The sequence below is a fragment of the Sinocyclocheilus rhinocerous genome, unplaced genomic scaffold (assembly GCF_001515625.1).
Source record: "Sinocyclocheilus rhinocerous isolate Xijiao unplaced genomic scaffold, SAMN03320098_v1.1 scaffold2052, whole genome shotgun sequence".
Taxonomy (NCBI): domain Eukaryota; kingdom Metazoa; phylum Chordata; class Actinopteri; order Cypriniformes; family Cyprinidae; genus Sinocyclocheilus; species Sinocyclocheilus rhinocerous.
The window spans coordinates 123,953-136,574 of NW_015664223.1; the positions used below are offsets into that span (position 1 = coordinate 123,953).

At 33.6% G+C, this 12,622-nt stretch overlaps 1 protein-coding gene across 1 annotated transcript in view; it reads left to right on the plus strand.

Annotated features, from left to right (window-relative positions):
• The window catches only part of mospd2 (motile sperm domain containing 2), a gene marked incomplete at its 3' end in the record, with an annotated part of 21,068 nt that extends 8,824 nt beyond the window's left edge, over window positions 1–12,244 (plus strand). Inside the window, exons 8-11 of the mRNA XM_016540763.1 lie at window positions 1,227–1,400; window positions 8,855–8,970; window positions 11,139–11,232; window positions 12,148–12,244. Of these exons, the coding sequence (XP_016396249.1) occupies window positions 1,227–1,400; window positions 8,855–8,970; window positions 11,139–11,232; window positions 12,148–12,244 (481 nt within the window). The remainder of the gene's footprint in view (window positions 1–1,226; window positions 1,401–8,854; window positions 8,971–11,138; window positions 11,233–12,147) is intronic.
• Window positions 12,245–12,622: the final 378 nt, after the last annotated feature.

Sequence of the window (12,622 nt, forward strand, 5' to 3'; positions counted from 1 at the left end):
GAAAGAGCACAGACAAAGCCTTAGTTTGTTCATATGAAGAGATTTATTTTATATGTGTAACTTATTTATTTGATTTGGGGTTTGTTTTAAAATTTCTATTTAGTTTTGCTATATTTCAATTTCACAAAGAAGCGTGCAGCAATAGCCTAATAAAAGGACACCTTTTCATTTACTGTATAATGTGTCTTCAATCTCATTTTGTAAAAAAAAAAAAAATCGTGAGAAAATCGAATCGTGAAATCAAAATCGTGAATCGAACTGAATCGTGAGTTGAGTGAATCGTTACATCCCTAGTAATCAGCGTTGTTTACGTTCAGTAGAAAGCGTGCGCATGCTGAACGTAAACAATGCTGATTACGTTCTGGGGTACTCTCCAAAATGGCGGAAGACGGTAACTCTGGGAGAAGAATTGTTGAATAAATTGTTATTATTGTTTTCTTTGCGCACAAAAAGTATTCTCGCTGCTTTGTAAAATTACGTTTGAACCCCTGATGTCACATGGACTACTTTACCAATGTCCTTGCTACGTTTCTGTGCGTTGATCGTGGTAGTATCTCGATTTCTTTGAGCTTTATGTTGCATCATCAGCAATATATATTGTGTTGAAACCCCAAAAACTATTTGGAAGAACATCATGAAATTTGGCACATTTATTGCAAAGGGTCTAACCATTAATTGCACCAACTTTAGGGTATCTGCCTAAAATCCTCTAGCACCACCATCAGTTCAAAGTATAGCTTTTTGTATGATTGTAACTGCAAAATTGATTGTGAATTTTGCTTTGTCTGATGTTGAAACACCAAGAACCGTATGGAGAAATGGTGTGAAATTTGGCACATTTATTGCTAAGTGTCTAACCATTAATTGCACCAACTTTAGGGTATCTGCCTAAAACCCTCTAGCGCCACCATCAGCTCAAAATAAGACTTTGTATGATTGTAACTTTTGAATCTAGAAACATAAATCTTACCTGGCAACACAAACCTGACTTAGTATCTCACAGCATGTGATGTTGATGCTATGGGTTAAAGTTGTGCTTAGTTATGCTATATATTTCAATGTAATTCTGATTTTTGGGAAATTACTCCAGTTTGTTCTCCTCCAATTACAACAGTGACCATGTCAAGATTCTCATTTTTCAAATAATAAATGTAATACAGAACAAAAATATAATAAATTGCAGGATTGCAAAGATTTGTTAATATTCTTTTGTTTTTTTGTGACAGGACCAATTCAAATACAGTTATCCGCCTCTCCCGGACGATGACTTCCAGTCTCCAATCTGTGAAAACGGTCCAATCGTCAGCGAAGATGAGAGTGACATCAAGGATATTGAATCCGAGTCCAAAGAGACTCTCGAATCCAGTTTCAATTCTGAGCAATCAATCAAACCCAAGAAGGTATACCACATCATACGCTGCGTTCTGTCTAATCTACGTTTCCTTGTTCACAAATCCAGGTCACGTTTCCCCAAAAATCTAAAGAAATTATATTTTGCTAAATCTTTAACAACGCATTTGTAATTGCAAAAATATGAATGATCCTGGAAAGACTCAATTTTCCCTATGCAAAATATTTTCTTTCTTTTGATTTTGAAATGTGACCCGGACATGTTTTTGCGAGATTAACTTCTCTACACCTGTAACTCGAGTTACTGCTCATTCTTGGTTTCCAACAATGATTCTTTTCTTACATCGGAATCAATGCATTTTGTGAATAATTATTGTACTTTTGACTATGCATTTGAGCTTCTGAATCAATATTCTTTGACCATTGTGATTTGAAATCAAAGCATGCTGATGCTGCACCTCAAAGCTTTTGCTGTAGTGACATGGCCGAGACTTTGTACTGAAGCACCTCTTTCCCTGTAATCTCTCTTGCTCTCTTTTGGCCTCTTTATTAGTGAGATGATAATCATTATGCGATCAGAGTAACGTCAGGTGAATAGAATTCTAGCAAAGACTAGAGCTGGATGATAGTTCTAGAAGAAAAACACCAAAAACTATCTTTGATGATAAATGTACAATGATAAACAACAGTATTTACCCATGTATATGTACTAAAACATGAACAATGACAAGAGTTCAGTGAACATTTCTGAATGATGATGCAAAGGAATCATTTCATATATTTAACTGATTCACTGAAGCAGACAGTTTGAACTGATTCACAGAAATGAATCAAAATTGCCAGCACAACTTCTCTACTGAACTTGAAATGAGAGACGCTATTAAAACTAAATCTGTCTGAACACTTTCATACACTGAACATTTTTAATATTCATTTTGTAAATACTTGTGGCAAGTAACACGTTTAATTAAACGTGAATTTTTTAGTAGAAAGAATGAAATTTAATGCTAAAATTAAAATCACCACAATATTCATAAAACTAAAACCATAAAACAACATTTTTTATTACTTAAAATAAAATAAACGTTAGCTGAAATGAAACAAAATATAAAAAACGTAAAATGTATTTTATTTCAGCTAGTTTCCAAGGCAACATTTCTCATTTTCAGTTAGTGTAACAATGCAATAAAATAAATAACTACAACTAAAACTGAAATAAAAAATAATAAACATTTGTTTGAACACTTTCATACGCTGAACATTTGATGTAAGATTTATTTTGTAATTATTTGTGAAAATTGTTTTAAAAAATAGTAACATATTTAATTAAATGTGAAATTTTAAATGCAAAGACTCAAATAGCAAATAGTATTTTGTCTTTATAAAACATAGTCCAGTAATCTTTGTTTTATTTAAAACTTGTCTACAATGTACTCATAAAACAAGCAACAATATTTAGGAAATGTAATGCTCAAATTAAAATCACCACAATATTCATAAAACTAAAACCATAAAACAACATTTTTATTACTTAAAATAAAATAAACATTAACTGAAATGAAATAAAATATAAAAAACTTAATTTATTTTAGCTAGTTTCCAAGGCAACATTTCTCAATTTAGTGTAACAATGTAATAAATTAATAATTATTTGTGAAAATTGTTTTAAAGAAATAGTAACATAGTTAATTAAATGTGAAATTTTAAGTGCAAAGACTCAAATAGCAAATAGTATTTTTTCTTTGTAAAACATAGTCCAGTAATCTTTGTTTTATTTAAAACTTGTGTACAATGTACTCATAAAACAAGCAACAATCTTTAGGAAATTTAATCCTCAGATTAAAATCACCACAGTATTCACGACAGGATTATTATAGTTAACTACAATCATTTTTTTTTTTTTAATTGTTACTTACAAAAAATTTTTTTATTTTTATATATGTATGTTTTATTTCAGCTAGTTTCCAAAGCAACATTTCTCATTTTCATTTAGTTTAACTTGGATTAACCTGCATTGTGCCGTTAAGGGTCATCGTCACTCATCTCTGATCTCATCAACTAATCAGGCGTCTCACAGTGTTTGTGTTGATTGATGTTAGACGCGCTAATTATGATGATGAACTCATGAGCGTCTCATGGTTCGCTCTGATTCATCATGTGACTCTCAAACGCTCAGCATGATGACGAAGCGCTTGAAGGCTTTCATTTGGGATCCAGAGATCCTTTTCCAATGTCCGGTCGCCATCGAGCGCATCAGTCGAGTTGAGTAAAAATCCCATTCATTCTCTACAGAGCAAACTGATTCAAATCAGAGTTTTTAAATGCGATTCATCTGGTTGATTTGATTCGTGGTTTTACTGAAGAATCTTCTATGGAGAAAATGAATGGGAGAAACTCACAGCTGTGCTCGCTGTTCTCCGTGCATGTTTTTCTCATGTCCCTCTCTGTCTGTCTTAAAACAAGGACTGGTAAGACATTGTAGATGCTTCTACAACCTCAAGTGCCTGCGGTTTCCAGAGCCAAACCAGATTCATCCCATGTGTCCATCCCATTTCAACAGCACCGAACGAGACGCTTCATCTACTTGTCCCAGTTTCAGTGGCATTTCATATGATTTTAATGCATATTTGATTGATATTTTTAACAAATCACCGTCTGGTTACGGGGTGTATTAGATCTGTTCAATCAAAGACGTTATATTAGCAGTTTTATTTGAGTATTATCGTTGTGTTGTTATTGTGTCAAACTCCTCAGGGCTCTTGCACACTAGAGAATACTGTTGTTGGGAATCTAGAAGCGGTTCTTGAGCGTCTGCATTCCTCCAGTGTGTTCAGATAAACCGTACAAAAATACTGAGTGTTTCCTGCACCGCTATTGAATCAAAAGAAACCATTTTATCTTAGATTTGAGTCTGAATGAACCCTCATGTTGGGTCATTTTGATCTGGACAGGATTTTCTTTTTCCCGAAAATGCTAGTTAATGTGTTATTGCATCGGACTGAAACTTACTGACTTTGCTCGCACAGGGTAAAACAACTTTGCCCAAACAATTTGATACGTTTTTAACTTTTTTTAGAGATTTTTCCCACCTTGTTACACGTTTGGTGTTTCCTGGTCAAAAAGGATCGGCCTACAAATAATTGATTATAAATCTATTATTATGCTAAATTATCACCAAATATGTGACCCTGACCACAATTTTTTATTTTTTTAATTGAGCACAAATAAGACAATATTTGGCCGAGATACAACTATTTGAAAATCTGGAATCTGAGGGTGCAAAAAAATCTAAATATTGAGAAAATCATCTTTAAAGTTGTCCAAATGAAGTTCTTAGCAATGCATATTACTAATCAAAAATTAAGTTTTGATATATTTACGGTAGGACATTTACAAAATATCTTCATGGAACATGATCTTTATTTAATATCCTAATGATTTTTGGCATAAAAGAAAAATGGATACAATGTATTGTTGGCTATTGCAACAAATATACCCCAGCGATTATGACTGGTTTTGTGCTCCGAGGTCACATATTGTATTCAATCTTTTTATCAACTTGTTTTCTTTCAATTAGCACAGGTTGTGTGTTTCTTTTTGGCACTTATTGATCGTAGGCTTCACTGATCTGAACTCATGCTACTCCATTTTTGAGCCAAAATAATCCACAAATAAATGTTTTTTCACTCTAAAACTGAGGTGCATAAGCTCAGATTAACAAGATTTATAATCAGTCAGTTCCGAAAAGAAATCCAAAACGTGTGCTAATCGAAAGATAAAAAGATTGAATCCAAATATTGGAACACAAGAGAACTTTCTGTTGTTATTGTTCATATAATGAAAGTAAACGTTGTGTAGACCTCAAGAGTTCTTCAAAATATGGGTTTAAAAGAAGAGAGAGTCATACAGGCTTGGAACGATATGAGGACGAGTAAATGACAATTTTAATTTTTGGATGAATGATCATTTTAAGGCTTGAGAGACTATGACAGTGTAGTTACTTATTGTTCAGTGCGTGTAGTTAAAGATACACAAAGCAAAGATTTGATTTAATGAGTTGTACGTCAGTTCAAAAGTGCTCAAATAATTAAGATAAGGATGAGTGTGTTTCTTCATCAGATTTGGAGAAATGTAGCATTGCATCAGTGTCTCTGCAGTGAATGGGTGCCGTCAGAATGAGAGTCCAGTGTGCACAATTTCAACTAATTTTCATTTTTAGGTGAACTATTCCTTTAAAGAGCCATAATTGGTCAGTTGAATCCATTGATTCCAAGGCAGTAAAGAAGATACGCTGGGGTTTGCATGACTTTTAACTCTTGCTACAACATACACTAAGCAGTGCGTTCAGAAATGCGGCTGGTTTCAGGCTGATCCAGTTTGATGTAATGCGCAATCTGAGCTACTTCTTCTTCTTCTTCTTCTAGTGTGTAGGAGTCCTGAGAGCGTACAGAGGAACTAATGTAGACCACGGTCATATGATCAGCATTATGACATTTTCAATAACACTCTGAAATTGTGAGTTGTTTATATAGACCCACTATTGAATCGTTTCGGTTTTGCTCTAACACTCCACCAAAATGTTGTTTTTCCACATTTACATTTCATAAACAAGTTTGTCTTATTATTTGATTTTGAAAAAGAAAAACGGTGTTTGTTCTCATCACGAGTGATTTTTCTGATCAGTGCTGTAGACACTGATGCAATGCTACATTTCTCCAAACCTGATGAAGAAACAAACTCATCCTAATCTTGGATGGCCTGAGAGTGAGCACAATTTCAACTAATTTTCATTTTTAGGTGAACTATTCCTTTAAAGAGCCATAATTGGTCAATTGAATCCATTGATTCCAAGGCAGTATAGAAGATACGCTGGGGTTTGCATGACTTTTAACTCTTGCTACAACATACACTAAGCAGTGCGTTCAGAAATGCGGCTGGTTTCAGGCTGATCCAGTTTGATGTAATGCGCAATCTGAGCTACTTCTTCTTCTTCTTCTTCTAGTGTGTAGGAGTCCTGAGAGCGTACAGAGGAACTAATGTAGACCACGGTCATATGATCAGCATTATGACATTTTCAATAACACTCTGAAATTGTGAGTTGTTTATATAGACCCACTATTGAATCGTTTCGGTTTTGCTCTAACACTCCACCAAAATGAAGTTTTTCCACATTTACATTTCATAAACAAGTTTGTCTTATTATTTGATTTTGAAAAAGAAAAACGGTGTTTGTTCTCATCACGAGTGATTTTTCTGATCAGTGCTGTGATTCATTACTGTATGCTTGTCAAAGATGGATATATATAATGCAATGTAAATCGTTTCATCTTGTTTTTCCACATTTACATTTCATAAACAAGTTTGTCTTATTATTTGATCATCTGATTTTGAAAAAGAAAAACAGTGTTTGTTCTCAATCACGAGTGATTTTTCTGATCAGTGCTGTGATTCATTACTGTATGCTTGTCAAAGATGGATATATATAATGCAATGTAAATCGTTTCATCACTAATGATCAATTAACTAATGAATAGACACTAATGATTGACTGACATACTGTAAAATGTAATCATTTTCAATCAAACTCTGAATAAAGTCCGGAACATTTCAAATCGAACCTGCCTCTTTAATTAATGAACACATTATAAGGCCGTTTTTGTCGATTGTAACGACGCCGTGACCTTTGACCTCGACCCCTGACCCACATCCTCTCCCTCTTTTTTCCAGCACGTGTTCGGTTGCGCCAGAGTTTCACTTCAACTTTGTTTCCACTTCCGCAGCACGAGCACAAAGAAAGCGTGTGTTCAGCAGTTTTCGTTTCGTTTCCACGTGTGTTTTGGCGGTTTGCGACTGAATAAAGTGGGTAAAAGTTCCTGTGATGGTTAAAATGGGAAATCACAACCTGATGGTTTCAGTGCGTTTATTCAGCAATGTAAATCGTTTCATCACTAATGCTCAATTAACTAATAAATAGACACTAATGATTGACTGACATACTGTAAAATGTAATCGTATGTGAAGAACATTTCATGTAATCTGGTTCAAAACTGTGATTTTTCAGCTGTTTAATTGACATTTTCAATCAAACTCTGAATAAAGTCCGGAACATTTCAAATCGAGCCTGCCTCTTTAATTAATGAACACATTATAAGGCCGTTTTTGTCGATTGTAACGACGCCGTGACCTTTGACCTCGACCCCTGACCCACATCCTCTCCCTCTTTTTTCCAGCACGTGTTCGGTTGCGCCAGAGTTTCACTTCAACTTTGTTTCCACTTCCGCAGCACGAGCACAAAGAAAGCGTGTGTTCAGCAGTTTTCGTTTCGTTTCCACGTGTGTTTTGGCGGTTTGCGACTGAATAAAGTGGGTAAAAGTTCCTGTGATGGTTAAAATGGGAAATCACAACCTGATGGTTTCAGTGCGTTTATTCACGTGTTCACATTGGGTCTTTGTTCTGATTTTCTTCCCCATTTTTGATGCCATTGATCCCATTGGTTGCTGCTAATTTATATATAATTGAGGCCTGCTTGACTTTGTTGCGTTTCAGTCACCATAAAATAGCCAATTCTCATTGAAAACAAACAAAGTCCAGTTGCTTTTTTGGTTTTATCATCTTCAAAAACCCTGTTACAGTTCTTCTTCTGTTCTTTATTGCAATGTAATTTATTGTAGAAGTTGTTAATCTTTAAATATGTTATTTAAAAAAAAAAAATTGTGCTGCAACGTTCATGCAACGTTCTTTCTATGCAGTGTGGCATCAGCTCGTCTATACTGGAACATTTGAACTGGTTCATAACCACAGAATGATGCCTCGTGTTGTACTTTCCCATTTTTTGCAATCATTTGTCATACAGGTTGTTAATCTTAAAAAAATCTCCATTTTTGTGCCGCAACGTTCACGATTTCTTTCTACGCTGCATTTATCAGTTCGTTGATTTTGGAGCATTTAAACGGGTTCGTGTGCACATTAATCAGACCTGATGTTGTGCTTTCCTGTTTGTCAGTCTGAAAATATCTCCTTTTTTTGAGCAGCGATGTTTATGCAGCATTCACGCGACGTTCGTTCTATGCTTTATGGTATTAGTTTATCAATATTGGAGCAATCGAGCAGGTTCATTAGCACAAAATTAGACCTCACGTAGTGCATTTCTATTTATTGCAATTAATTTGTCGTACAGGTTATTACTCTTAATTTCATACAATGTTCATGCAACGCTCTTGTGGTATTTGTGTCGATATTTTATCATTTGAACAGGTTCGTGAGCACAAAATCGGACCTGATGGCGTGCTTTCCTATTTATTGCATTTTTTATCATGCATGTTGTTAATCTTAAAATATGTCCATTTTTGTGCAGCAACGTTAATGCAACATTCAGTCTACCCTGCATGTATCAGTTTGTTGATATTGGAGCATTTGAAAGGGATTGTGAGCACAAAATCAGACCTGATGTCATGCTTTTCTATTGCAAAAGTGCCATCGTGATGTTCTGTGATGTGTTTTGAAGGTGAATTTCCTTGAAGACGGTCAGAAGTCTGAAGATCTGGACAGAGGAGATCCTGGACGACTGAGAGGAGCTAGAAAACCTACCACCACATTCATGGGCACATTACTGCACATCAGGTAAATCACTGCACTCGCGTTTGATGGACTCGATGAATGCGAGCGGTATGCGAGATCTAGTTCAAAAGGCACACACGCTTTTTTCACACTTTTTCACTAAAGGAAGTATCATACTAAATTGCTTTCAATTACATGCACCAATATACTAATGCACAGTCATAAACCGCAATATTTGCCTTCAGATACTTACTAAATATGAAAAGTTATGCATGGGGACTTCAGTGAACATTTCTAAGTGATGTTAATTCATTGAATCAGAGTTTTGAATTGATTCAGTGAGTCGGACAGTTTGAACCGATTCACAGAAATGAATCAAACTATGAGAAACTATTAAATCATCTCTGAACATTAAATGAATTGAACTAGTTTACATTGAATTGTGTTTGTTTATGGGTTAAATACATTGATTTGGGATTTTATTGTATATGAAACTGAACACTCAGGTAATTTTTGTATGTGTATAATTCAGTCAATTAAATATTTTGCAAATGAAAGATGCTTTCTCTAATTTAATTGTTTTTCTATTTTTATTTGGAACTTGATCGACATAAAACCATAACTAAATGGATATTAATGGTATCGCAAAAAACACATTCGACAACTATATGGTATGAATACATTTACTGCTCAAAATAATTAATGAATTGACGAACTTCTGCTCAGCAAGGCTGCGTTTATTTGATCAAAAATACAGTAAAAATTGTGAAATTATTACAATGTAAACTAGCTGTTTTCTATGTGAATATCTGTTAAACTGTAATTTATTTCTGTGATGCGCAGCTGTATTTTCAGCATCATTACTGCAGTCTTCAGTGTCACATGATCTTCAGAAATCAGTATAATATGCTGATTTGCTGCTCAAGAAACATTTCTGATTATTATCAATGTTGAAAACAGTTGTGCTGCACAATATTTTGGATATGGATGTTATTTGAGGCCGACTGCGGTTCATGCAGCGCATGATTCATGCCAAATAAATATACAATAACAATACATGTGCCTATTAGAGCTGGCTGAGATATTGAATGTTTATTAAATGTGTGATGATTCATTTACATGATTCAGTTCATACTGTGCAATTCAGTGAATCAGTTCAGAACTTTGGAACAATGATTCATTTGCGTCATCTCCCAATGTTTAGTCTCCATGTGTCAGTTTTCATATCAAAATGTTTTCAGAATATATATTGCTGTTTATGATTGTTAAATTGGTGCATATAAATAAAAATGGTATATGATATGATTTATGATATGATAAATCACAATATGATTTAATTTAACTACATTAGTTAAGAGCTGAGAATAACCAATGCTAACTTCATTTCAACATTACATTTTTAAAATCAAAGTTATTAATGCACTGTGAACTAAAACGATGAACAAATAGAGCATTAATGAAAGTGAATAAATGCTAATATATTGTTACTATTTAAAACAATTTTGTTAATTGAAATAATTAAAGGCTTGAATAAAGTAAAATAAATATTAAATGAAAAACTTTAACTGCCTTGGCAACTAACTGAAATAATAAATAAATAAAGTTAAAAAACTAAAAATACTCACTGGAAATAAAACTAAAACTGAAATAAAGATAAATTAGAGCGAATAAAAATAAAAATGCAGTTTGCTTTTTGTAAGCCTGCACAAAAAAAATACTAAAAATTAAGTATTAAATATAATAAATACAATTAAAAAAAAATCTAAATATTAACAAAAACTATAATAGTATATAAATAACACTAAAATAATACTGGTTCATTGTTAGTTCTCATTAATTGATGCATTTATTAATGCTAACAAATGAGACCTTACTGTAAAGCGTTACAAAAATATAAATAAAAACAAATATTGAAAAATGTTAAAACATGCATTGTGAACTAGATTTTTACTGCATTTTATTTCTAACGTGAGGCATTTTGAATCTACTTTATTACGAAGACTTTTGATTAAAATGATGAATCCTGTATTTCAGAGCCAACACATAAATATGGAGATGATTTTTTTTTAGCTCTATCTCCCATATGCACACACATTGATGTTTAGAGTCACAGGATCTGATGTAATGTGCTTTCTGTTGTGTGAACATCACTCAGTGATATTGCAGTAATCTGTTAGTGAGAGAGTTGTGGATGTGATCTTGATAATCACGCGTGTGCGGTGTTGTTTCAGTCCATCAGAAGAGCTCCGATTCGGTGCTAAAGAATCAGAGAAGAAGTGTTTGATCATCCTCAACAACGTCACCAAAAACCACGTGGCCTTTAAGGTGAGACGTCAGCAGATCACGCATGCTGAATAAAGCTGCAGTCTATGATTTGAATGAAATACTTTAGAACTAAAAGAAAATCGGATTTTCAGCCTCATCTGCAGGTGTCTCACTAATTTAACAGTCTTTTTTTATTGGTGTTTGCCAAGTCCCAATGCATAAGCCCTATGAAAGAAGGTTTATTTTGTCCCAAATTCCGTTGTATTTTTCCCCCCCCAATTTTTAAAAAAAAAATTTTTTTTTTTTTCTGGATTCAGTTTTTTCTTTTTTTGGCTTTTTGTTTTGAATAAATAGTTCTGGATTTTTTTTTTTATTTTTTTTATTTTTTTTTTTTTCTGGATTCAGGTTTTTCTTTTTTTGGCTTTTTGTTTTGAATAAATAGTTCTGGATTTTTTTTTTTATTTTTTTTATTTTTTTTTTTTTCTGGATTCAGGTTTTTAGTTTTTTGGCTTTTTGTTTTGAATAAATTTTTTTTATTTAAAAAAAAAATTTGTGTCCTAGATTTCTTTTTTCTCAGTTTAGTTTCTCTGAATTTTGGTTAAATAAAAATTCAGTAATCAGAAAGTATCTAATTAATTAAAGTCATGAAACTCGTACCATTTAACAATGATTTATCAAAAGTTTAACAAAAAATATATTTTTAGGGCCCTATGAAACTGGTTTTATTTTTTCTCAAATTCTTCTCTTCTTTTAGTTTGGCAGGTTGCAGTGAAGTCCTTTGAGCTTCTTACAGCCCTACTTTTATTTAAGCGAAAATTTATTTACCAAAATTTCATGTTATTCTGTAAATTCCATTTCTATGATTGGATTCTGCGTCCATGTTTTTTGTCTTAAATCTCACTACAAATCAGTTGTAATGACAGGAGCTGGTGTGGTTGGTCTCTACAGTGTTTGATCATGTTTTTGTGTGTTCAGGTCCGAACGACGGCTCCAGAGAAGTACCGCGTGAAGCCCAGTAACAGCAGCTGTGAGCCCGGAGCCAGCGTGGACATCGTGGTTTCACTTCATGGAGGTAAAGAGCAGCCAGAGCTCACTTACTACACATATTTGAAAAGTTTGTCTGTTTACATGTCATGTGACCATTCGGGTTGCTGCGATAGACTTTTAGTTATTTTATTTGACATCCAGGTGTATGCCGTGCCTCCAAGCTTTCTATTTTTATTACGTTCTATTTTTGTTATTTGTTTGGTTTCACAGTGTTTGCTGATTTTCAATTTTGTATACCTTTGTGTAGCCTTTAGTAATTTGTTATTTTATATTAGGCATATTGCACGGTGTATTTTTATTCGTTTTGTTAATACAACATCAAACTCACAGAACTTTTATTTGAAATTGAAAGTGAATGTAAAATGTGCATGGAGCTATTTAAAAGCGAGGAAACGAGGGCAAA